This window comes from Cynocephalus volans, chromosome 16 (assembly GCF_027409185.1).
Source record: "Cynocephalus volans isolate mCynVol1 chromosome 16, mCynVol1.pri, whole genome shotgun sequence".
Classification (NCBI taxonomy): Eukaryota; Metazoa; Chordata; class Mammalia; order Dermoptera; family Cynocephalidae; genus Cynocephalus; species Cynocephalus volans.
In genome coordinates, this window is record NC_084475.1 from 20191332 (window position 1) to 20218235 (window position 26904).

At 49.9% G+C, this 26904-nt stretch overlaps 1 protein-coding gene across 5 annotated transcripts in view; it reads left to right on the forward strand.

The window, feature by feature from the left end:
- Positions 1 to 26904, forward strand: part of CCDC40 (coiled-coil domain 40 molecular ruler complex subunit) — a 48953-nt gene that overhangs the window by 17545 nt on the left and 4504 nt on the right. For all 5 annotated transcript variants that reach the window (XM_063080844.1, XM_063080846.1, XM_063080847.1 and 2 more), the window contains 10 exons: positions 1862 to 2019; positions 2223 to 2345; positions 5250 to 5371; positions 13617 to 13860; positions 13949 to 14131; positions 18164 to 18409; positions 19360 to 19573; positions 20304 to 20473; positions 20663 to 20754; positions 21795 to 21915. In XM_063080844.1, the coding sequence (XP_062936914.1) occupies positions 1862 to 2019; positions 2223 to 2345; positions 5250 to 5371; positions 13617 to 13860; positions 13949 to 14131; positions 18164 to 18409; positions 19360 to 19573; positions 20304 to 20473; positions 20663 to 20754; positions 21795 to 21915 (1673 nt within the window). The remainder of the gene's footprint in view (positions 1 to 1861; positions 2020 to 2222; positions 2346 to 5249; positions 5372 to 13616; positions 13861 to 13948; positions 14132 to 18163; positions 18410 to 19359; positions 19574 to 20303; positions 20474 to 20662; positions 20755 to 21794; positions 21916 to 26904) is intronic.

The following is a 26904-nucleotide window of genomic DNA, read 5'->3' on the forward strand; positions in this document are numbered from 1 at the left end:
AAATTGCCACAAATTTAGGGGCTTACAACGACTGCCATTTATATATTAGTGCCCAAGAAGTCCGGCATGGCATCTCCTGCTTCTCTGCTCAGGACATCACAAGGCTGAAGTCAGGTGTGGGGTGACTGAGTTCTCGTGGGGAAGTGCCGGGGGAAATCTACTTTCAGGATAATTCGTATTGTTGCAGAATTCGGTCCCTTGCACCCACAGGGCTGAGGTCCCCACATCCTTGCTGGCTGCTGGCAGGGTCCACTTCAGCTGCTAGACCACCCACATTCCTTGCCGTGTGTCCCCGCCGCCTTCAAGCCAGCAATGGAGACTTTCTCCTTCATCAAACCCCTTTCACCCTCAGGTTCTCTCGGACTTCCCCTCTCGCCACCAGCTGGAGGAAACTGTCTGCTTTAAAAGAGCTCATCACCCACTTAGGCCAGACCCACCAATGAGCTCCCTTTTGTCACACGATGCAGCAGTTACAGGAGTAACACCAGGACAAAGTCATGGGAGCCATGTTAAAGCTCTGCCTGCCACGTTTTTACTACAGAAAGAACTCCTAGGAGCCAGCTGGTAAGAGACTGATATCCCAGCAGGAGAATAGCCAAGGCCATGGGCAAGCAATTAAGAAAAGGAAAAAGACAACTTCTGCTGCCTGTGAGCTCACGTGAGCTAACCTCGGGTGGCTTCACTTGCACTTTCATTACAGGAGAAGAAGACGGGAGGGGACCAGAAAAGATAGCTACAAAAATCACGGAAGAAAAATTTCCACATTTGGTGAAAACTGTAAACCCACAGATCCAAGAAGCTCAGCAAACCCCCAGCAGAACACATATGAGGAGCACTGCACCCAGGCTCATCACAATCAAATGGTCTAAAACCAGCGATAAGGAGAAAATCTTAAAAGCAGCCAGAGGGAAAAGGTGAAATTGTTTACGGAGGAGCAGATCACATCCCAGATCTTCCCGCGTCTCCATCACGTGGCGACTGCTCTTTCTGCAAAACCTCCATCCTGGTTTCCCTGCCTCCTCTCCTCTCCCGCCTCTGTGATTCTCACCATATAGGAGCTGGAGTGGGCTCCAGTGGTAGAGGATTGATGACGACCTTGTACCTAAAAACATTTTTTTTCAAGTTAAAACTATATCCTTCGAGAACACCTGACTCCAATGCAATATTCATCCAGCAACCTTCTGGTCTACAGTTCAGTCTTCTGTTTGGATCTGTCCACTGAGAAAGGAACGCTCCATGCAAGTCAGAAAACAATTGTCGATCTGGGGACAGCTCCCTGACTAGATCAGCATCCTGGCTTCGTAAATCAGTCTCGTGAGTTTTGTTAAAAGGAATCACTTCCTCAGGGTTTTGTCTCTTCTGAGAGCACTGATAGAAAAAAACGCTGTCTGACTCTGGGGCCGTGGGAAGTTCTGCCTCTAGGAGGCCCAGCCCGGGGGGCGGACTTCATCCTTCCAGGTGGGGCTGTAGGGCCGTGCCCTCGCAGGGGGCGCTGGCAGTGCTCGGCCTACTCTTTATGCTCTGATTTCCTGCGAGGGGACTCAGGAGTCTACCTGAGATTGCTCACCTGTAAGTGGTAAGAAATCTGCGACACGCACACGAGGCCTCATGATCCTGCATTATTTCAGTCCATCCTTACACTATGGGGAGGATCTCTCCTGTGTGGTGGGAAATGGAATGGCTTGTCACAATTTCTGTCTGATTAGATTGTGAATTCTGTGATGGCAAAGTCTGGGTCTTCGTGGTTCAAAGCAGTTTCCCAATCTCGCCCTAAAATGGCAGAGGGGTGCCCAGAGCTGCCGTGTCCTTCTCCTGGGTCTCAGTGTGGATGACACTAGAACAGCCTCTCCTCTCCCCCCAGTGGCAGCTCTGCAGACGGAGATGGAGAACTTGGCGCTGCATCTCTTCTACATGCAGAATGTCGACCAGGATGTGCGTGACGACATCCGTGTGATGAGACAGGTGGTGAAGAAGGCTGAAGTGGAGAGGAGGCGGGCAGAACTCGAGAAGAAAAAACAGGTATCGTGCAAATTGACCCACACTTAATCACCACCGAGCCTCCGGTCTTCAGAGAAGTGCCCAGCTTTGCCACTTGCAGGAATACTGACACCTGGAGGGGCTGTGGTGGCCTTGGTCGTATTGACCTGGGTCAGGGGCTAGTGGAGACTTGTCCTCCAGGCGGGGAGCTGTCCTTACTGCCATCTTCTCATCCCATCTCCCAGGACCTCTTCGTGGACCAGCTCACCACCCGAGCCCACCAGCTGGAAGAAGACATCGCTCTGTTTGAGGCCCAGTACCTCGCCCAAGCTGAGGACACCCGGGTTTTAAGGAAAGCGGCAAGCGAGGTAAGAGCTCCCCGTGTGGCTCTCGGTGGCAGAAGCGCCCCTTTAGTGCCCACACATAGCACTGATGGAGTGGCCTAGGCAGTGCCTTTGGAGTAAACGACTGCTGGTGTGTCCCCAGCTAGTCAGCCAGCTCCTTGAGGCTGAAAGTGGGTCTCACACACCCGCACATCTCTCTGAGCACCTAAGAACATCCAGCCACCCCACAGTGGGGGCACAGTAGATCCCAACTGATCGATGGCCAGTGTTTTTATTCCTGCGATGGCCACTGGGTGACTGTAAGGTCTATAGGGATCCAGATATTCTATTCTCTTTCTGCACTTCCGATGCCAGCTTGCTGGGGGACCCCTAGCAAGTTCCTTTGTCAACAGTGGGTCTCTTCTGGGAAGGACTGAAATCTCTCTAGTGATTCTCAGCCTATGAGCAGCAGGTGTTCCCTGGCAGAGCGCACAGCTCTGCACCATGTGGAGTAAGGGACTGCAGAGACTAAACGCACTGAAGCTGCTCCCTGCAGCCCCAGAAACCGAAGTCACTGTGATTTTTTTTAGAAAAGCTGTGTCACCATCTGCACCCCTATGTGCAGGAAAGACACAAAGGAAACGATAAAGTTTTACTGAAAGAAAGAAAAGAGGACTTGAACGCATGGACAGACACACCCGGTTCCCAGGTGGAAGGAGGAAACAGGACCTAACGCTGTGAAACTGCCCACGCTCCCCAGCCTGTAAATATAAGTGATCCAGAATGCACCCCAGTCAGAGTCGGGGGGCAGGGGGAGAATCTTTTAATTTATCAAAGCGACTCTTGAGTTTATCTGAAAAATAAGTTAGGAGGGCCAGCCCAGAATGTTTTGGACGGCAAGATGCCTGTAGGGTGATGAGCCGTCTTAGTCTGCCCAGGACCGAAGGGTTTCCTGACACTCAAAACTTTCTGTGCTAAACCCGGGAGACTCCTGGGCAAGCCAGGGTGGTGGGTCACCCTAGCCTTGCCCCACCAAATATCAAAATATACTGTAGAGCTCTAGAGGCTAAAAACTGTGTCCCTGGAATCAAGGGTAGACAGGCAAGCCATTGAAATCTATGGAAGAGCCCAGAAACAAGCCAAAGTGTGCACAGAAACTTAGTAAATAAAAAGTTAGCAGAGAACCCATGAATTATACACCCAGTGGTATTAGGAGATTTGGTTAATCATTTGGAAAAAATGATTCCTCATACCAGACACTAAAATAAATTCCAGATGGAATCGAGTATTTACATGGGGAAGAATGTGCCAGAAGAAAACAAATGAAAAATATTGCTGTAATCCTGGATTGGAGAAGCCTTTTTCTAAGCATAACAGCAAAAGCTGAAACCTTAAAAGAGAAGATTAGCTGGGTGGACCACACCTTAATCTACAAAAGTGTAGATTACGACACCATAAACAAAATGAAGAGACTCACCAGGAGTCAAACTTACAACCCTGAGTAAATTTGGGGGTGTGAAGAGATTCTGGAAATCAGTAAGAAATACCCTGTGCTCTTCTGTGCTCTAGAATGGTGGCGGGTTACAGGTGCCATGAAGGTCTCTTTTGTTACATCTTCCCTGCCCTCACCCCCTCTCCTAGGTGTGTCTCCACCGGGCAGGACCTGCCCATGCTCTGGGCATTTTTCACTCCCAGCACCTGGGCCCACCCGAGACGCTCCTCACATGAACCCATGAAAAGCCAATGAACAGCTGTAGGAAAGGGCGAGGCAGGGGGCTCCCGTCCCACGCTGGCAAAGCTGAAGGAAGGCGGAGGCAGACGGCCTCCCATGCGGGTAGCAAAGACACACACAGGTCTTCATCAGGATGCTTTCCAAGAGTGATACTGCAAAGTGCAGCACTGCTTTCTCCCCACGCCCAAAGTGTCGCGACCTGGACTTCAAGGAAACGCACCCGCAGATAACATTTTTGCACATTAAAAAGGCCGTGAACAAAAACAATAGAGACTCCCTGGGAAAATGATGTTTAAGACCGTGTTCTGTGTAATAGGAAGGAAAGATCCCAAGGAGAGGGCGTTAGTGAAACCAACTATGATATACCGCATGGCGGAACACCATCCTGCCCTGAAAATAAATATTTACTGACATCAAAACCTATCGACAATATGTTAATTTTTAATAGGAGATTACAAAACAGGATATAGAATATGATTCCCTACACACACACACATGCACGCGTGCAAACATGATAATAATGGGTGTAAGAAGTTAGAAATGGTTATCCATAAGTGGTAGCATTATTAGTATTTTTGTCTTCTTTTTGCTTATCTGCACATTCTGATTGCATAGAATGAGCACTTATTTTCATTTTTAAAAAGGATGGGGACTACATTCAGCAGGGCATTAGATTCAGTGGTGACCTCCATATCTCAACTGCACCGTAGTCAGCCACGGTGGGAAGGCGCCCCCCTTGGCTGACGGGCCCCCACAGGCCCAGCGTGGAGGGGGGGTCCAGCTGGGTTTGGGTCCCCGCTTGCCTCCTGGGCTGGCACAGCCCCAGGAATCAGGCACTGCTTCTGTACCCATGTCACAGCTGGGGACCCTGAGGCACAGTGAGGTGAGGGGGCCCACCCAAGAGCATAAATGAACCCTCCCTGACCTTGGAGTAAATTCCAGAACCATCCCCCACATGGACCAGCATCCTCCTCCTCCTCGTCCTCCCCTGTCCCTAGTGCTGAGCACCCATGGGCCCTGAGCAAAGGCTCGCACGGCTGCTGGAGATTTCTTCACGGCTGCGTTTCATGCCGTGCTTATCCCTCTGCTGATGCACGATAGAGGAAAGTAAGGCGACACAAGGGGAAGAGGGCAGCCAGGAGAGCCAGCTCTGACGGTCCTTCTGGGCTCAGACGAGACCAGCAGAGCATTCACGTCCCCTCCGCTCTCGGCTGCAGGCCTTCACGGAAATAGACGCCATAAACATGGAGAAAAAGCACGTCCTGCAGCAGTGGGCCACCAGCCTGGTGGGCATGAAGCACCGCGACGAGGCCCACAGGGCCATCCTGGAGGCACTCAGGTAGGGCGGCCCGGGAGCTCAGCGGGCGGTGGGCTGTGCGGGGATGGGTGGGCAGGCAGGACCTCCTCATTCCCGCCTCTCCCCCAGGTTCTCAGGACAGAGGGGCACACCTGCAGCCTGCAGCCCGGGCTTCCGTCCCAAAAGCTGCTTTATCATTCTCCAGGATTTCTGCATTTCTTAAATCCTTTCTGACCCTCCGTGGCACTGGGTGCAGCAATGCTTTCGTGCTCAGATTTCCTGCAGGATTAAGGAGGAACAGTGAGAGAGGGGGGAACAGAAAGGGGCATTTGTCTTTGGGAGACAGAGGTGTCCTTTGATCTGCAGTTCCACCCCCTGAGTGCAGAAGCCCCATCCCCTCCTGATTGTTCTGCCCGAGGGCTGCGTTCCAACCAAAATCCTCTGCTTTAATCTCCAAGTGAAGGGGGAACAAGTGGCCTCGTCCTAGAATCCCCTCTGCCACTTACAGCAAGAGGAAGACAGGTGGCTTAGGCAGGGAGATGGAGACAGGGGTGCTGCCTTAGCTCCCAAGACCACCCAAGGTGATCGGGTCTTGGGACTTGGAACCCAGAAATCAACAGGCTGGTTCTGGAGGTGGCAGGTGGGTCATTTGCTGAGCTCTAACTTTGACCTCCATGACTTGTCTCCACCTCTGGTGCCCAGCGCAGAGCCTGGCATACAGCTCAAGAAAGACTTGCTGGAGGAAGGTATGAGGGACCGGATGGCCTCCGCTGGTTCCCGTAGCACGGTAGCATGCTTGGTGGCGGTGCACAACTAGGAGACACTTCTCCGTCTTGGCCCTGGGGTTGAGAAAACAAAACAAAACCGAGGCATATGTGGTTGTTGCTAAAACAAGACATTTTTATATGAATAATGCTGGATTAAAAATACTCATTTCCCTCCCTTCCTTGAGTCAACAGTACAAAACCACAGGGAGCACTGTGGAGTCATCCAGGCAAAGTCTGGCTGACTGTTTGTTTTCTCTTTAAATACGATCGATCGCAGAGGGACCCAGGCCAGCTGTGGGCGCATGTTGTCCCCGCACTGCCAGGTTTGCCTGCGAACTCAGAACCATAGAGGACTTGACTCGACGCTGGTACTTAATACCTGACCGTTTAATTACGTGGGGCGGCCGGCTGTCGACCTTGAGTAAGGTCAAGGCCAAGTTCTCTTGGAGGGTCCAGCACTGGCCCAGCTCTCTAAGGCTCATGGCCTGTGTCCGCTGCAGGGCCCCGGGAGGAGGTGCCACCTCTGAGACTCTCCCGTTGTCCGGTTTTCCCACTCCCCCAGGACTAACCCCAGAGTGACCTCTCTGCAAGCTGTCCTCACCTTTCCCCGGCTACCCCTATGAGTCCTCAGAGACGTGGGGGGATTTTTTTGTTTGTTTGTTTGTTTGTTTGTTTGTTTTGTCTTTTTGTGAAACGCAATCTTTTGAATAGATAATTCATCCTCTTGGTTAAAAACATAGTAAAGTCGTATATATGGTGAGGCCTGCTCCTCCCCTGCCTGCAGTCACTGGTTCACCTTCCGCAGTAAAGCTCCTGGTTTCCCGGGTTTCCCTCCCTAGCTTTCTATGCAATTGCAAGAAAATTGATGCATTCAGATTCGTTGTTTTCTTTCTGCACCACGGTAGCTAGCACACCACACACACCGTTCTGCACCTTGCTTTTTCCACTTAATGGCATATCCTCGAGCTCTTCCCAATTCAAAATATAAAGACTGCTCGTTCCTGTTTTCCCAGTGCATGGCATCCTTTTAGGATGCTTCCGGTGGGAAGCTTCCTGTTCAGGGCTTTAGGTTGTTCACACTCCTTCGCTATTGCGCTGTTTGCCATATAGAACCATGTCCAGGAATGTTACGTTTATAGGATGCTATGTGATTTTGTCTTATTACCTATCAAGCCTGGAATTTCTGGGCTCCAGGGTAGGTACCTCTGCAGGTCTGGCAAGTACTGCCAGATACGACTCCAGCTGTCACAGCCCCACCAGCAGCATTTCAAAGTCCTTTCACGTGTTATCACACGTTTAGGATTGCGCCAATCTAGTTGATGAAAAATAATAGATACTTTGTCTTTAAAATATGCATGCACAAAATGTTGAGAGAGTAGTTTAGCAAGACACACACACATACAAACGTGTAACAAGTGAAAGAGCATGTGGGTGTACCATAGGTCTGCCTTCCTGCAACTCAGCACACCAAGGCACCGGGGCCAAGTGAGGTCCGTGCAGCAGGATGCTGTGAGAATTGTAGGTGATCACTGCAGAGATGCACTGTTCGCATCCAGAATGGTTTAAAGAAGGAAATCTGAGACGGGTTTAGCAGAAGGTCAGAGCACTGCAAAAATAACTTAGTGCAGAGTGTAGGACTTCCAGGCCAGGCGTGTGGGGACTGAACCTCATACCAAACACTGACTCTTAGATGTAGAGCATTTTAGAAAATGAATAAAAATGGTGAAATTCCTGGCCAACGGGGAAGGTGGTGGACATGAGGCCCGCACCCCTCCCAGGAGCTGGCTGGGCATTTTGGGAGCATTTACCCTGCAGGGTGCCTGTGGAGCAGCCCACTGGCTCAGGGCCCCCTGGTTTTGCCACCACACTGGGGCAAGGCGAGGACATGCGTCCTCATCCTGGGGTTTAGTTTCCACTAATCAAGGTCACCAGAGGCAGACATATAATGAGAATGCCAATTTATTTATCTGTGTTACGAACTATAAACAGCAAAGGACCATGTGCTCAGTCCTCAGACCAGCAGCTTCTAATCCGAGGGAAAGAACACAGGAGCAGAGGGCGCAGGATAGAGCCCAGCCGGTCACCCACATGGGACGAGGTGCTCAGCAGCTGTCACCTGGCCTGAGTGGGCTTTTCCATTTAGCCACACTCCCCCCTTCCTTCTGACGCCCTAGCGTTTTTTCAGATAAATTAACGCCCTTGGTTAGGTTCCAGCCGAATCGTGCGCTTTCTCTTTCTCCAATGCCTCTTCATCTCGTGTCAGTCGATAATTTAACTCTTAGAAGACAATCCGATCTCCCAGTTCTTGGGGGTGGGGGGCACCACAATATTGCCCCTATGCATCTCGTGCATAAGCAGCAAGCTTAGCTTAAATCCTGCGCACATCTTGTCATCTTCCCTGTTTTGCAGAAATCTTGTACACCGTCATAAAAATGCAGGGGAAAACTTGAAGCATGGGATTCAGTTTCCCGTTAAATTGATTTGATGCAGCTGAAGGGTTGGCTCAATCCTCTAGACCTCTTCCCTAAATCCTAGTAAGAGCAGAGGCGGCTCCTCCTGTCGGGGTGGAGTGCTGGAGACTGCGGGCGCCAGGCAGGACAGGATGGGCTCACAGCCACCACAAGGGAGCCTTGTCCTTTTGCCCCCTGGGCTTTGAACGACAGCAGCAGGGCCCCATGTAGAATTAGAGCAGGACAACCGAGCTGGTGACTTGATTGAGTAGGTCCTGTGCGGCCGGCCCTGGCAGATCCTCGGAGGGGGCACCGTCATCACCCCGTTTGACAGAAAGCAGGGAGGAGCGGGAGGCAGCATGGGAGGGGTGGAGTAGACATGGCCTCCCTCCAGCCTGGGGTCTGGCAGCCGTTGCTCAATCATGGCCAACATACACCCAAGGACGCCAGTGACCCAAGGACCCAGGGCCTCAGTGTGATGACAGAAGAGCATCCCATTAAAAATGTGTGCCCCAGCAGAGGGGGTTTGCTCTACCAGCTCCCTGTGTCCTGTCCCTCCTTCCCACTTGGGGAGGCTGTCAGGCCCGTCCTCTGTTGATCTGGCCCTAGAGTTGGAGCTGACGCTGCCTCCCCCAGCAGCTGGAATCCCTGGGTGACACCAGAGCATGACCCTCGAGCCCAGGCAGGGCCCTGCCACCCTGGCCCTCTAAAGACCGCACGCCCCAACAAATCTTTATAAAATTAGTGACAAAGTCACATCAAAAATGGGTCCCAAGGATAAGAGAGAAATCATGATTGAGACTACAATAAACACCTTTAAATCATGTATTCAAAGGAAACGGGTCATTTTCCTTTTTGGAAGGCAAAGATGATACTGTACTTAACTTGTAGTGGGGCAGGGAACACCTTAAATGGAATTCACACTCCCTTAGGGGCAGAGCCACAAACATGGGTCCCCGGTGTCCTGCCTTTGTCTCACATCCAGACAGAAACACGGGGGACCCCTCTGCTCAAGCCCCTTTGCCCAAGAGGTTCATCTATGAGTCACGCTGCCCAGCAGTCCTGGCACAAGTTCTCAGCTGTGGCCGTGGCCCCGTAGGGCAGCTGACCAGGGGCAGGAGCAGCCACTCAGGGCCTGGCAGAAAGGAAGAGCTTGACCTCTGACGTCTCAAGTGTTCCCTCTTAATCCGTGAAGGTACCGGCCCCAGTGCGTGGGCCAGATTCTAGATTCCATCAGTTCTTTTTGTTTCGTTTTCCACTTTTTATTGGTATCCCTTAATCTAGGAAGTTTTTTTAAGTCTGTTTTTTTCTAAAATAGTTTTTATCAAGGATAAGTGATCACATTACAGGAAATTTGAAAACCAGAGAAAAAGATTTAAAAATACCACCATCTTTCTCCCTTTGTGACAATAATGACTCATTAGCATTTTGGAGCACTGTCTCCCCAAGTGTTGAGATTTCTGTCATACAATTTGTAACTGTATCTTTTTAAATTAGATGCTTTATTTTTATTGTCCAATTTAGACTTTCATAAGGCTGCTACTTCCTAAAAAAGAAAATGAGGAATTTATTTAATTAAAGTAGGGCTTATTGATGATAATTTATGTGCAAAATTATGATGTACAAAATTTATGCATTTTCAGTGCACAGTTTAGTGAGTTGAGGCAAATGGACAGAGGCAAGTTACTCAAGATACCAGACGTTTCCTTGACCCCAGAAGTCGGCACCCTCCCCCCACCTCTGGCCCCGGCAACCACCGATCTGTTTTCTGTGGCTGTAGTTTTGTGCCATTTCTGGAATGTCATATGAATGAAATCATACAATATGTAGCTTTTCTCATCTGGCTTCCTTCACTCGGCGTAATGCTGTTGAGAGTCACCCATGCTGCAGGATGAGTCGTTGGCTCCTTGTTATTGCTGAATAATATTCCATCACATGGATACATCAAAACGTATTTATCTCTTCACCAGTTGGTGGACACTTTGGCTGTTTCCACCTTGAGGATGCCATGAGAAAGCTATTGTGACTGTTCTGTACAGATCTTTGTGCAGACCTGTTTCCATTTCTCCTGGGTAAACACCTAGCAGTGAGATTGCTGCCAAGTGTATATTTTACTTTATATCAAACTGCCAAAGTGTTTTCCAAAGTGACCGGTTCACCTTGCACTGCCACCAGCAAGGTATGAGACTCGCAGTGGCTTCCCGTTCTTGCCAACACTTGGTATTATCAGTCCTTTTTAATTTTAGCCATTACATTTAGCCATGAGCAGGCATGGTATCACACTGAGGCTTTAATTGGCATGTCCCTAATAGCTAATGACGCTGAGCATCTTTCCATGTGCTTATCTGCCACCCACCTGTCTTCTCTGGTGAAATGCCTTTTGCCCATTTCTAATGTGAGTAGCTTATCTTGTAATTGAGTTCTAAGTATTCATCACATATTCTTTTATGAGTCCCTTATCAGATGCATGTTTTGAAAATATTTTTCTCCAGTCCATGGCTTGCCTTTTCATTTCGTATTTTGTGTTTGTTTTTTTTCAAAAGATGACCGGTAAGGGGATCTTCACCCTTGACTTGGTGTTGTCAGCACCACGCTCTCCCAAGTGAGCTAACCGGCCATCCCTATATAGGATCCGAACCCGTGGCCTTGGTGTTATCAGCACTGCACTCTCCCGAGTGAGCCACGGGCCGGCCCTTCATCTCGTATTTTGAAGAGCAGAAGTTTTTAAATTTTTATGGAGTCCAATTTATTAATTTTTTCTTTCCTAGTTTATGATTTTTATGTCTTCTCTGAGAAATCTTTGCCTGACTCAGGGTCATAAATATTTTCTCCTATCTTTTCTGCTAAATTTTTCTAGTTTTAGTGCTTATATTTAGGCATACAATCCATCTTAAGTTAACTTTTGCTATGGTGTGAGGTAGGGGGTCCAGGATCAGGTTTTTTTGTGTGACTATTTCCAGTTGTCCAGCACCACTTATTGAAAAGATTATCCTTTCTCCATTGACACATTCTGGCACCTTTGTCAAAAATCAGTTGATCACCTGTGTGTGTCTGTCTGTTTCTGGACTGCCTGTTCTGTTCGTTGACGTATTTGTCTGTTCTTTCACTGATACCACATTGTGTTGATAACTGTAGCTTTAAAGAAAGTCTTGAAATCAGAGTGTGAGTCTTTGTTGTTCTTTTACAAAGTTATTTTGGCTATTTTAGGTCTTTTAGCTTTCATATAAATTTTATTTATTTATTTTTTTATTTTTTATTTTTTTTTAAAGATGACCAGTAAGGGGATCTTAACCCTTGGCTTGGTGTTGTCAGCACCACGCTCTCCCAAGTGAGTGAACCAGCCATACCTATATGGGATCCGAACCCGTGGCCTTGGTGTTATCAGCACCGCACTCTCCCGAGTGAGCCATGGGCCGTCCCTAGGTTTCCATATAAGTTTTAGAATTAGTTTGTCAATTTCTGGGGGTAAAATGCCTCCTGGGGTTGTGATTGAAATACATTGAGTCTGTAGATCACTTTGGGAAGAATTGGCATCTTAATAATATTAAATCTTCTGCCCCATGAACATGGCATATTTCTCCAGTATCTGTTTTTTATGTGTATGAATATTTATTGATATGCTGGTGAAATTAAAAAATGACCAGAAAACTGGAAAGAGCCGAATTGTGTACCAATGAGGTTGATTACATTATAGCACATTCTTCATTAGAATACACTGAAGAGAACTGAAAAGATCTAAGGAGATTTCTATGTACACTGTGTATTAATCAGTTTCTGTTGCTTGTAACAAAATACACAGATCTGGGTGACTTATAAAGAAAACAACATTTATTGCTTACAGTTTCTGAGGCTGGGAAGTCCAAAGTCCATCTGGTGGTGACAACAGTGACCCAGGGGTCTCACATTGCAAGATGGTGGAAGCAGAGAGAGCAAAGAGAGAGACAGCTCCTCATGTGCTCTCCTTTTAAAGCTCTCAGAACCACACCCCTGACCATTTTAACCCGTTTTTAACCCATTCACTACTGCACGGTCCTGCAACCCAATCACTTCTTCGAGGCTCCACCTTTCAATGACCATAATAGGATTTCCCACCCTCTTAACAGTCATACTGGGGGCCAGGTTTCCAATACATAAAACTTGGGGGACACAGGTCAAGCTTCAGTGTGTCTTGGAGGGACACAATTCAATCCACTACACAAGGAAAACTTAACATGCAGAATAGGATATATTAAGTTACCACTTGTAATTTTTTAAGTGGAGAGAAATACATATACATACAGAAACATAATGCACATATGCATGGAATCCATCTGGAAAGACATCTGAGACATGGTAACAGGTTGCTTGGGGAAGGGAATTGAAGGACTGGGGATAGACGTGAGGAAAATATGGAAGGTATTATTCTAGTCCAAGAAGAAAGTACTTTTTGAATTTTCGAATAAGAGCGTATTTGAAAGATAAGATATTATTGGTGGAGGAAGGACTATTTAAAGTGCAGCAGGAGATCTCAGAATGAAAGGGGAAAAGTTTCTCACACACAAATAAAAATTCACATTCTTTTATCTAGTGTCTGTACTTTAAAACTTGGTGTTAATTATAGGTGTTTCCGCTGGTGCTGAGGGAAAGAGCAACAGAGTTTGCAGTGGGACCCCCTGGTGTCCCCCCAGCTGCAGCGTTTCCTGGGGACTTTGGGCAAGTTACTGAAATGCTCCAAGTTTCAGTTTCTGTAAAGCTGGGATAATATTTCCTCTCTAGGATTAATGTCATGGTTAAAGAAGATGGGTCCATGAACACCCTGGCACAATGCCTTACCATGCGTTGTGTTCCTTCTCCCCATAACCATCATATTAAAAGAGTTTTAAACTTGTGCTTTGAATGGGTAATATTTCTACTGGTGCATTAGGAGATAATAGTCAAGATTTGGCTGCTATTAAAAGAGTTGGTTTCCTCATTCATTTCTCCGTGTGTTGAATGCCACTTCGTGAGCTCCCTCTGAGTGGGGTGCAACTATACGCGCGTCGGTCCTCTGATGTCTGGCGCCTGACTGGCTTGGCGCTCTCCATTCTGCAGGGAAAGCCAGCACCAAGTCAGGTCCATCGATGGTGAGATCGAAGCCTACAAGAAGTCCATCAGGAAGGAGGAGGGAAAGAACGAGAAGTTGGCTGGCGTCCTGCACAGAGCAGAGACGGAGGCCAGCCTAATGCAGAAGCTGACCGCCCAGTGCCTGACCAGACAGGAGGCCCTGCAGAATGAGTTCAGCACCTACCAGCTCACCCTGCAGGACGTGGAGGACGCCCTGAGCAAGGGCCAGCAGGTTCACCGCGCCCCCCCGCCCCCCAAGCAGGTCGGCCATGGCCACGCCTCTTTGGGATGTCCACTACTCTCTGGCTTTTCTGTTCCAGGAACACGCAGTAGTCATGGGGGAATCGAAGGCCGTCCACCAAGCCATCCGCAGCGAGCTGGAGCACAGGAGAAGGATGGAGGCCTCCATCATGGAGAAGCTGCAGGAGCACACAACCTCCAACAAGATGACCAAGTACTTCAGCCAGCTCCTCCTGCGGCTGCAGAAGGAGAAGACTAACATGGTATGCCAGCTCCCCCACCACCACACGGCATGCCCAGGGCCCTCCCCCTCCAGCCCGGGCACAGGCTGGAGACCAGACCCAGTGCAATCTGTGTGAGCAGAGGGGCCTCAGTGTGTCCACTCGGCTTTCACTGTCTCCTCGTTGTAACGGCTGTGCATTTTCATTGTAGAAAACCTGGAGGGCCGGCCCCGTGGCTCACTCGGGAGGGTGCGGCGCTGGAAGCGCTGAGGCCGTGGGTTCGGATCCTGCATAGGGATGGCTGGTGCGCTCCCTGGCTGAGCATGGTGCAGACCACACCGTGCTGAGGGTTGCAATCCCCTTACCAGTCGAAAAAAAAAAAAAAAAAAAGAAAACCTGGAAATACAGAAAGGCACAAAGAAGAAAATAAGACAGCTCTGGTCCCACCATCCAGAGACAACCTCTATTAAAATTTTGGCATATTTCCTTCTGGAAATTTTCCTGTACACACACACATACTCATTCTCATGCACGTGAACACATTTGAACACATAAACACACATGCATACAGACATGTCCCAGTGCACACACATGAGCAAACACATACACGGTCACCCATGTGTAAATAAACACACACATACATACTCACATATGCACACACTCAAACTCCTGCAAACACCACCCAAACACACACATACCCTTAAACATATTGGACTCATTATATATCAGTTTTTAGGTCCACTGTAATCCATTTTTTATTGATTTTATTGAGTTCTGATACAGAGAGAAAAGTGCAGTGAGTGTAGTATCAATGAATTTTTCACTCCTTTAGTTTTTCATTTTACTTTATTGACCACATTCAACATAACTTTGCCATGCCATTAAATATTCTTTGAAAACCTCAAATTTCATTTATATATGACATGTCATCATATGAATACACATATGTTATTTAACAAGTCTCTTGTTAGACATTTCAGGCTGTTTCTAGATTTAAAATATTATATATATAGCTCAGCCCTGAACATCCTTATTCCTAAATCTTTCTCCACATTCTGAGGATAAATTGCTGGGTCAAAGGGTCTGGGCATTTTAAATGGATTACCAAGCTGCTGAGAGCTCTCTCTTGCCAGCCACCACCCGAAGGCTGGTTTGTCCTGGGGGCTGTGAGGTATGACATTGACCTCCATGGCTCGGGACCCCCCAGAGGCCACCGCAGCCTTCACCTGGCAGAAGGCACATCCCAGCAGAGGGCCTGCCTTACAGCCCTGCTTCAGTCTTAGGAGGAGAGGCAAGTCCTGTCCAACCTTCCAGATTCCCCATCACAAACATGTTGGCAGCAGCTGCATACATATATCTCTTTCTTTTCCAGCCCCACCAGAAGGTTCCACCTGTGTGGCTCCAGCCCAGGTTCTTTCATCTTGTTTTGCCCTTCTGAGGGGTGAGAGATGAGGCGGAGCAGGGGGCCTCTCCAGGCCTGACGCCTGGGTGGTTAACAGCATGAGTCCCACTCCTGTGTGATCCTGGGCCTCAGGCCTGGGGACTCAGCTGTCGTACCTGTTAGTAGACACCTGCAGATGTCCGAAAATTGCCTCTGACCCTCCGTGAAAGTGCCAGCTGAGCGCCTGGGGAGGGCCACGGGTAGTGCTCCCTAAATGTCAGCCATCACCATTGTTGTCATGATGGCTGCTGGCCAGGAGTGGGCACAGCTGAGCCCAAACTGACCCGCCACAAGGCTGGTGGGACTCACCCGCTCCGGGGCAGGCGGGGCAGCTGTCTACCTAGCTGGCAGCCTCACCCCCCAGACACGCTGGAAGGAGGGCAACTCTCTCCTGGTCTGACTGTACCAAGGACATAGAGGAGGCAGGGCTGGAATCAGCCAACCGTGTGGGCCAGCTGGATCTCTGCGGGAGTTCCTGACTGTCCTTTCCCTGGGAGGCGGGGGCCGGACCAGCAGGCAGCAAACTCAGGTGGCCTGGGGGTGTGCAGGAGAAGCTAAGGAGCATGGGGGGTGTGGAGTAGCCTGCCCAGCCCTGCTGCAGCACAGCCGAGGCCCGTCCATGGGTCCCCAGCCCTTCCTGGGCAGCTGCAAGTACTACCAGTGGCGTCCAGCAGAGGGCAGTAAAGAGTCTCGGACCAACAAATTAATCTATTAACGCTGTTTTTCCAGCACAGGCCAGTGGAGCTCTTGAAAAGGAGATGGGTTTTTTTTTTTTTTGAACTGCTCAAAAGCCCCCGGGGCTGGGGCCAGCCAGGGCAGGGAGCATATCTGGGGAGAGGAGCAGAAAGTGGATGGATGGGATCATCCATCTGGAGCTGGGGTCTGGAGGGAGGGTGGGCAGGCATCAACCGTGGGGTGTAGGCAGTTGATTCAGGGACAGTCCTGGGAGGAAGCCAGGGTGGTCTCCACAAGGAGAGCAAACAGCCCGGGAGCAGAGCTGGGGGAGGCAGGCGTGTTCTGACTGGCTCTGCTGCTGACAGTGGCCATTAGTGAGCTGGAGGCTAAAAGGGGTTTAGGAACAGGAGCCCCCCAGGGTGGCGCATACTGGGGGAAAGTGAGGTAGGGGCCCTGGTGGAGACCTAGATCTCAGGATGATCTTGGCAGAGAAGGAGATGGGCCACGGAGCCCAGAGGGGGCTGGCAGTGCAGCTGATGTTGCCTCGACCCGAGTGCTGGAAGCTTCTGCTCCAGGTGGGCAGGTTCTGGGTTACAACTAGGAATGCTGGGCATCCTGGGAAGTCACCCACAGTGGCTGTCCAGAGAGTGCATGTGAGGCACGGAGCCAGCAGGTGTCGCGGGAGGAGGACAGAGCCAGCAGGTGTCGCAGGAGGTGGAGCCGGAACGGCCCCAAGGAGCACTGGGGTTGGCAGGAGCTGACGGGCAGCCAGCACAAGGGGCTGGGTGTAGAGTCAGCACAGACAAGGGCCGAGGCCACCCAGCAGGGTTGCACCCAGGCAAGAGGACCCCACCCCGGCTGCCAGCCTCTCCCTGTTCCCAAGCTAGTCTGGCTGCATCATTGCGACTGATGGTGCCGGCTGCCTCGCTTCCTAATCCCCACAAATATCCGCACAGTAAACCCTCTGTTGCGGGAAGGGATCCAAGTGAATCTCTTCTGCCACCAAAAGGGCCCAGAGAGGAGGCAGGGAGGGGCCAGTCAGACCTGCAGGACAGCAGGAGGGCCCCGAGGAGCCCCAGCCAGCTCTACCACTGGTACTCCAGCCCCCAGGAGCCAAGGTCGGCCGTGAGCCCCAGAGGTCACAAGGCTTGAACTGGGTGGCCATTTACACTCCGCAGTAGGATCTTTCCTTTCCAGGACTGTATCCAGCTTTTCATTAAAACGTAAGGACGTTTGTCCCATTGAATACAAATTAGAAGCCATTGTTAAGTGTTCACCACAGCACTATTTAGAACAGGACTATTTATTTATAATAGACTGCACGCTGGCAGAGGGCAGGAATCTAGGTTTCCTTCACCGATGCCAGAGCAGCGACTGGGCGCTCAGTCAGTGATTGTTCAATGAAGGAACGAGTGTCTGACAAGTCTGACCTGCGTCACACGCTGTTACAAATACATGGAGTATTGTACAGCCGTTAAAAATCATGTGACATAATACGAGACATGATTTATCATGTTGAAAAGCAGGTCACAACCCAGTAGGTAGAGCGTGATCCTATTTCTGTGTTTGGGGGCCTCTGGGGGGGTGTATATAAAAGACTGGAAGGAAGGATATTCCAGATGGTGACGGTGGCCAACCTTATAGCAGAATTACGGGTGATTAAACACTCTCTCCTGCATCCTCATCTGTATTTTCATGTTTCCCCACAACGTACGCTACTGTCTGTTTCATAAGAAAAACCAATAATGTTGTCTTTCTTTTTTTGTAAGAAGTCGCCATCTGGGTTCCAACAAGGTCCTTGAGACGGAGAGGAAACCAGCGTCCCCCACCCTCCTGATTGTGTGTTTGGGATTTGCCAGACAGACATCCAGATAGCCAAGGGAATGGTCGACCGGCGAGCTCGTTCGGATCCTCCTGGGGGGAAAAACGTTCACACGTGTTTCCTTCCACTAACTCAGGTGACACATCTTTCCAAAATCGACGGCGACATTGCTCAGACCACCCTGGACATCACCAACACCAGCTGCAGGCGGGACATGCATCAGAAGACGCTCGCCGAGCTGGACAAGGAGGTGGAGAAGGTTAATGAGCTCATCAGCAGCAGCAAGAACGAGCTGGCCCGGCGCAGCACCCTGATCGAGCGGAAGCAGGGCTTCCTCAACCTCCTCACCAAGCAGCTGGAGCACATGGTTTCTGAGATGGGGGTGAGGCCCACGCGGGGAGAGGCTCCCTCTGCACGATCTCTGTGTCTGGTGGAGCAGAGGCCCTTCCAGGACCTCCTATGTTTAGAAATGAACTCACAGAAAACAGAGTGGTTTCTTTCTTTCCCTACCCATTGTACCAGCAAAATGGCCTGCGTGTGGGAGGCTCTAAGTCAGGGGACGGCAAACATTCTTTCTGCAAAGGGCCAGATAGCAAAGATTTTAGGCTTTGCGGGCCAGATGGGCTCTGTCGCAGCTACCCAGTTCTGCCCATCAGCAATACCTAAAGGACTGGGAGCGTCTGTGTTCAATAAGACATTACTTATGACCACAGGCCATACAGAGACAGGTGGTCAGCTGGACTTGACCTGATGGCCGCTGCAGTAAGCAAAGTGGTCTAATGAGTTGAGGGTTGCATCTTGTATGTTATGCAGGCACCTGTAACCTAAGGACTCCATCATAGGCCTCAAGCTCCTGAGGAGGATGGGCAGCTGGAGGGAGTTCTTAGGTGGCCCCAAACACTGGAGAGCCCCCTTTATTGCTGGCAAAGCCACAAACCCAAATGGATTCTAAGGGAGTAAAGTCTCTGAGCCTTGACAGTCTGCTGTTAACAGGCAACTTTCAAAACCCCTTTGGGGAACAGAGGCCCAGCCCACCCTGCTGGTATACCCACAAGGCTCTGGCACGGGGCCACCCCACCAGCAACAGGGCTCCCAGGGCAGGGAAGGCTGGAGGGTGGCTCCAGAGCCCATGACACCCGTATTTCCTGCAGCAGGGTCCTTGGCATGTGGCCTGGGCCCTTCCAAGAGCTAACTGGAGCCCCTCAAAGTAAATGTCCCCCAATCATCACGCAGCTTCATAACCTCAGGGGTCCAGGCCCTCTGCAGCCTACCCAGAAGGAAGCCCTCTGAACACAAGGGCTTATTTTGCTTTTGGATGGATATCCCTTTCAGGGGGAAGAAGTCGGACCCCTCGAGCTCGAAATCAAAAGGCTGACCAAGCTGATCGAAGAACACAGCAGCAGCATTACCCAGGCCCAGGTGACCTGGCTCCGCCTGCAGCAGGAGATGGTCAAGGCCGTGCAGGAGCGCGAGGAGCAGCTGGTCTCCGTGAACATGCTCAGGAAGGAGATCCACATCCTGGAGCAGAAGAAACTGCGGGTAGAAAGTGAGTGCCACTGCAAGCTGGGCCCCCAGACGAGCTGCAGGCTCCCGCAGCTGCGGGGATGGAGTGGGACCTTCCCGGGGAGGGGATTCCATGCGCCAGGACACATGCTCCATTTCCACGCACCTCAAAGGCAAACAGCGAAAACGCTGATGTCACACATTCGGCAAATGTGAGCCATCGCCCTGCCCGGCCTCCGTGTTTGCAATGACTGTGGAAGGGCTGAGAAGCCCTGGAGCGTCCAAGGGTAAAGGTGGCAGGAAGAGTGGAAGGAACTAGGAACCGGGACTGAGGAGGGGCAGCCCATTGGTGGACAAAAAACGTACATCTTGTGTCAAGAACGTCCACCCTCTGCCCCTGAGCTTGGCTGGGTGGGGTGGTGGGCAAAGGGCCACCTCCTGGAGACTCAGTGTCTGAGCTCCAGCTGCGTCCCCATCGTCCAAGGAACCTCCTTGGGGGAGGGCATCCTGTTCCTCATCATTACACCCCACCCACACCTACCGGTTGTCCCCACATGGCAGTCCTTTCTGTTCCCTCGAAGGACCAGGCTTTGCAAACTTAGCGGCCTGGCAGGGATGTGATTTGGATTGAGGTGCCAGGAAAGACAACGGGGAGCTATGGGGAAAAACAAAGCCTGGCTCCTCCTTCGGGGTGTCGCTGCCACGTGGGCGACGACCTCATCCTCCAGAGCCTTCCTCCTCCGCCCACCCCCACATCTCTGTCTGTGCCGCAGACAAGATTGACCAGGAGAAGAAGGAGCAAAAGGAAATTGAACGCCACATGAAGGACCTGGACAATGACCTGAGGAAGCTCAATGTGCTGATGAGCAAAAACCGCTGCAGCTCGGAGCAGCTGCAGCAGGACAACCTGGTGACCGAAAACGAGTTCGTGCGCTCACTTAAGGTCAGGCGACCCCCGCCCCCTGCCACCCACGCACACATGTCCTCAATGGGGGTGGTTCGCCCCAGGACATAACTCCCATGCTCCCCTCCAGTCGATGATGGGACTTGGCAGGCAGCGACCCCAGCGTCCACCAACCTGTAGCACCCACCCTCCACCCCACCCGCACCCTCCCTGCCCCTCCCCGCACAGGCCTCTGAGAGGGAGACCATGGAGATGCAGGAGAGGCTGGACCAGCTCACCGAGGACAAGGCGGCCGTCCTGAGCAACCTGGTGGAAGCAGAGTGAGTCCCACCCCGTGTTCTGAATGTCACCGCCCCTGCAGAGCATCTGTGGGTGTGCCCACTGTTTGTCTAAGAGATCACCCGGGCGGTGGTTCTGGAACCCACCCTGGCAGGTCAGAAGAACCACCAAAAGCCACAGCAGAGTTCTGGTCTGCCACCCTCGGTGACAACTTTCGAGCCAAACCAATGATTGCTGGAAATTCAGTGGCTTCCTCTGGGATAAACTTTTTAAAATATACATTATTTTGTGCTGTCTGATTATAAAAGTAACACACACCCAACTGTAAGCATTTTAAACTATAACAGCACGTGCGGCGCAGACAAGGAAGATCACATATAATTCCAGCTCTTCTTTTACCAGAACACCACTAGATTTCTTTCTTGTGTTGTTTTGTTTTCAAAAATGGCTCCCTACGCCCCCCACTTTGGAACATGCAGATATTTTTGTGGCTGTGCATGGGGATCTAGTCCTGCGACTGGGATGTTGTGGAGCGGGCACCCTGTGGATGCCCCGCAATCTACTTAACGAGTTCTGGGGGGAAATGGATAGCAAAGGGGTAATCTATTTCCTGTAGTTTGATAGAGTCTGTGCATAAAGCCATCTGTGACCAGTGCTTTTGCAGGGGCATGTGTCTTTGTTGACATTTTAGTAGCTTTTAGACCATTGGCCTGTTCAGGCTTGTTACTTCTTCTTAGGCAACTTCTATCAATTGTATTTACTTTCTCTGCTCCTAAAGTTATATATTTGTGTTCTCTCCTCCTCTCTCAATCTCTGTCTCTCTCTGTCTCTCTGTCTCTCCACCCCCCCACCCCCACCCCCGTTTGCCAGAGGTTTGTCTATTTCAAGGGTTGGTAGACTTTTTCTGTAAGGAGCCTGATAGTAAACATTTTTGGTTTTGTGAGGCTTACGGTATCAGCCACAAACACTCTGCCATCATAGCTCAAAATCTAGGTGAAGCCTTAGAGTGCCAGCTTACCGAAGCATCAGAAGAAAACTCCTAATTTCTCTGGCTCTTACACTGTCTCTTCTACCTCTAAAGACATCAGATCATGCTTTGGGAGAAAAAAATCCAGCTGGCAAAAGAGATGCGCTACTCAGTGGATTCTGAGACTGGCCAGACGGAGATACCAGCCATGAAGGCCGAGATCCACAGAATGAAGGTGAGTGGAGCAGAGGGGCTCAGGCAGGGCCTGGTGGGCTCCCCCGGCCCCTGTAGCAACTGCACGGGCCACCGTGGCGAGGGGCTAGGGATGAGTTTCCCGGGGAGGGCTCCACTTCTTCACAGCGACCTGCACTCCAACCAAGCACAGGCTGAATCCACCGTTCCCATGACCTACCTCTCACCTCAGGGTCTGTCCAACTTTCATTCATTCAACCTCACAGAAATAATCACAGAACAACACAGGACACACAACCATAGGCATATTATTTCACGAAATGCTATTTTTATCCTTGCTCTGTGCAATCAAGGCACTCCGATATTTTTAAGTGCTGGTGCAACCCCCCAAATTTCATGACCCACTAATGAGATGCATCCCACTGTGGGACAAAAAGAGGCTCACACGATGAAAGGGTTCAGAGAGCACACCCATCTCGTCCCTCACAGCCACGCCTTCTCTCCACAGTCACATTTAGCTAGGTTTTGTTCCCTTTAAAAAGGCTGGTAATTAACTCACAAATGATCATTGAGCTAAAGGTTCAGGGCCTTAAGAGTTAAAATAAGAGCAGTTAATAAAAATAACCCTGACATCATTTTTACAATGCACTTTAAATAAAAATTGCCCTGGCTGTTGAGTTATTTTTCAGATCAAATGTATACACTGCTGGTAAAGATTTTTTTAAATACTCCATTTAATTGTCTTTTCAAACCACAGAAGCCACGTATGTCTGCATATGTCTGCTGCAGCAAGCCAAGCTCCCCACCACAGGGGAAACAAAGAGAAAGTGCAGGACGTTCCTCCCCCGTCCCTGCCTCCCCCACTGCCCCTCCTCCGTCAGGACAACTATGTCACCCTGCACAGGGCAGTGACCCTCACCCTTCTCGGCTCTTCCACAAACACACACTGACAGGGCTTGCCTTTCTCCGTCCTTCTGGGGTTTCCCTTAACAAAAATTATGTGTGTGTGCGTTTGCGTGTGTATATCTGCAAGTTGTTTTTTTTTTAAAGATGACCAGTAAGGGGATCTTAACCCTTGTCTTGGTGTTGTCTGCACCACACTCTCCCAAGTGAGCTAACCGGCCATCCCAGCGCCGCACTCTCCCGAGTGAGCCACAGGCCGGCCCATGCAACTCATATTTTTTAAGGACGTGGACATTTAACAGTTACAGAATATACTATGGATATATCACAGTTTACTCCAACAGTTCCAGGTTGATGAAAATTCAGATTGTTTCCACTTTGTTGTTTTGTCACTATAAACAATGTGTATTAGTTGGGGTTCTCCAGAGAAACAGAACCAAGAGATAAGAGGGGAGAGAGAGCGAAGAGAGGAGAGAGAGATTGAGACTGATTATGGGAAATGGCTCATGTGATTGTGGAGGCCAAGAAGTCCTACCATTTGCCATCTGCAAGCTGGAGACCCAGGAGAGCTAGTGATGTAATTCAGTCCAAGTCCAAAAACCTGAGAAGGGAGCCAGTCCAATGTCCCAGCTCAAGAAGAGAGAGCACATTTGCTCTTCTTCCACCTTTTTGTTGTATTTGAGCCCTCAAAAGATTGATAATGCCCACCTTCAGCAGTGAGGGCAGATCTTCTCTACTCAGTCTACCGATCCAAATGCTGATCTCTTTTGGAAACACCCTCACAGACACACCCAGAAATGATGTTTTACCAGCTCTCTGGGCATCCCTTAGCTCAGTCAAGCTGATACATAAAATTAATCACCACACAATGTTACAATAATATCCTCGGATGTTACTGTAACAGAACCTTATTGGTTCTTTTCTTAGGAACCAGCGTTGACAGATTACCCTTCCAAGCAGTGGGGACAGTGACTATGTCCCTACCACCTCAACAGTTCTGGGTGTTATCAGTCTATCAGTCTTTTATTTTTTTTATTGAGGTATTTAAATTGAGTAAAAGTTCACACTTTGGGGCATGTAGCCCTATGAGTTTTGACAAAGACATACAATCATGGAACCACTACCATATCATGACATAAGACACTCCCATCAACCTCAGTTTCCCTCGTTCCCCTCTGCAGTCAGCCTCCCACATCCCACCACTGACAACCAGCAGCCTGTTTCTACTCCTGTAGTTTTGGCTTTTCCAGAATGTCATAAATGGACCAAACAGGGTGAAGCATCTTGAGTCTGGCTTTTCTCACTTAGCAGATACATTTGAGATTCTTCTGTGTGTGTGAAGTCCGGCTACTCGATCTGTTCTTCTGGGGATCTTTTTGGTAGCACATCTAAGAAATCTTTGCCTAGCCCAAGATCATGAAGATTTCCTCTTGTGTTTTCTTACAGAAGCTTCATACGTTTAGGTTTTACATTAGGTCCATGATGTATTTTGAGTTCATTTTTATATATGGTGCAAGTTGTGGGTCAGGGTTAATTTTTTTGCATTTGGGTGTCGCATGGTCTTAGCCCACCTTTTGGAAAGTCTGCCCTTAAAATTGCACCAAAAAAACCCATGAAACACTTTTGTATACATCTGACAAAATGTGTGTAAGACCTGGATGCCAGAAACTAAAAACACCGTCGTGGGAAATCAAGCAAGACCTAAATAAATGGAGAGATATACCATGTATGTGGGTTGAAAAACTCAATACTGTTCAGATGTCAATTCCAGTCCTTGTGGAAATCGGTTGACCACATTCAAAGTCTGTTCCTGGGCTCTCTGTTCTGGTCCACTTATCTGTGTGTCTGTCCTTCTACCAACACCCCCAGTCTTGATTTCTGTAGCTCTATACTTGAGAGATGCCCCAGCTTCATTCTTCTTTTTCAAAATTGTTTTGTCTACTCTCTTTTGCCTTTGAGAATCAAAAACACCTACAAAAACACCTGTTGGGATCATAATTGGGATTGCATTGACTCTATAGATCCGTTTAGGAAGAACTGACATCTGAACAGCATTGAGTTTTTCAATTCACATACACGGTATATCTTTCCGTTTATTTAGGTCTTGCTTGATTTCCCACAATGGTTCTTTTAGTTTTTGGCATCCAGGTCTTACATAAGTTTTGTCAGATTTATACCAAAGTATTTCATGGTTTTTGCTGCAATTGTAAATGGTACTTTTTAAAAATTTCAATTTCCAATTGTTTGCTGTTAGTATATAGAAATACAGTTGACTTTTACATACTGACTTTGCTTCTGTGACTTCGCTAGAGTCACTCACCTGTTTGCTTTCAGGGTTTGACGGTCCGCTGTACGAAAAGGGGCACCTCACCGTTCTGCAGTTTCGTTGCTGTTTTACCAGAGGGCGGTTGGCAAGCGTGTGTGTGCGCTCGTGTATGTGTGTGTGCTCGTGCGTCTGTGTGCTCGTGCATGTGTGTGTGCTCGTGCATGTGTGTGTGCTCATGCGTGTCTGTGTGCCCGTGCGTGTGTGTGTGCCCGTGCGTGTGTGTGTGCCCGCGCATGTCTGTGTGCGCGAGTCTGTGTGCCCATGCGTGTGTGCGTGCCCGTGCGTGTGTGCGTGTCCATGCTCGTGCGTGTGTGTGTGCTCGTGCGTGTGTGTGCGCGTGCGTGTGTGCTCGTGCGTGTGTGTGTGCTCGTGCGTGTCTGTGTGCCTGTGCGTGTCTGTGTGCCCGTGTGTGTGCCCGCGCATGTGTGTGTGCCCACGCATGTCTGTGCGCGCGTCTGTGTGCCCATGCGTATGTGTGTGCCCGTGTGTGTGTGTGTGCCCGTGCATGTGTGTGTGCCCGTGCGTGTGTGTGCCCGTGCGTGTGTGTGCGCGTGCGTGTGTGTGTGCTCTTGCGTGTCTGTGTGCGCGTGCATGTGTGTGTGCTCGTGCGTGTCTGTGTGCCTGTGCGTGTGCCCGCGCATGTCTGTGTGCCCGCGCATGTCTGTGTGCGCGCGTCTGTGTGCCCATGCGTGTGTGTGTGCCCGTGTGTGTGTGTCCGTGCGTGTGTGTGTGCCCGTGCGTGTGTGTGCTCGTGCGTGTGTGTACCCGTGCGTGTGTGTGTGCCCGTGCGTGTGTGTGTGCTCGTGCGTGTGTGTGTGCCCGTGCGTGTCTGTGTGCGCATGCATGTGCGCGCGCGCGCGCGTGTGTGCGTGTCTGTGTGCTCATGCGTGTGTGTGTGCTCGTGCGTGTCTGTGTGCTCGTGCGTGTCTGTGTGCGCGTGCGTGTCTGTGTGCTCGTGCATGTGTGTGACATGGTGTGGGTCTTTGCATCTCCTCATCTGGGGTTTGTTTGTTCATATTTTTGGCTGACTTTCCTATTGGGCTTTTTTCTTACTTAACAATTTTTAGGAGTTCTTTGTATATTGGGGTTATTAACCCCTGTCTTTAATACCTATTTTAAAATAATATCTCTAGTCTGTTTTTCACCTTAACACTCTGTTGAGGGTGGTTTTTACCGCACAGAATATTTTTACTGTTCCTGTTCTATGACGTAGCTGTCTTTTTCTCGATGGCTTCTGAGTTTACTGTGCTGCATAAGAAGGTCACCCCAGCTTGGAATTACACACACATATTCCTAAATTCTTCTCCGTTGTTCACACATACTTAGGTCTTGAATCCACCTGGAGTGTATTTTTGGTTACGGTGTGAAATAAGACTTCATCTCTGTTTTCTCTCATCGGGGGAGTCAGTCGTGTCAACATTTTGCATTAAATAGTCCGTGTCTCCCCAGTGAATTGAACGGCCACGTCGGTGGCACAGAGGCTCCCCACATTTCCCACCCTCGCCCGTGCTGTCTTCTCTGTGCTTTCTGTGGCCACGAGCACCTGGTGACCGGCACTTTACGGTACATTTTTAAACCTAGATAGCCTGGGTTTCACGCCACCATTCTTAACTCGGGGATCCTTGCCTGTCTTTCTTTTTAAATCAGCGTTATTGAGGCACGAATTACACATGATAAAATGTGCCTACTAACTATACAGCTGGATGGGTCTGAGCACGTGCACATCTGTGAACCAGCACAGTCAAGACAGGTAACACTTCTGCAACCCCAGGAAGTTCCCTCGTGCCCCTGCAGTCGATCCTC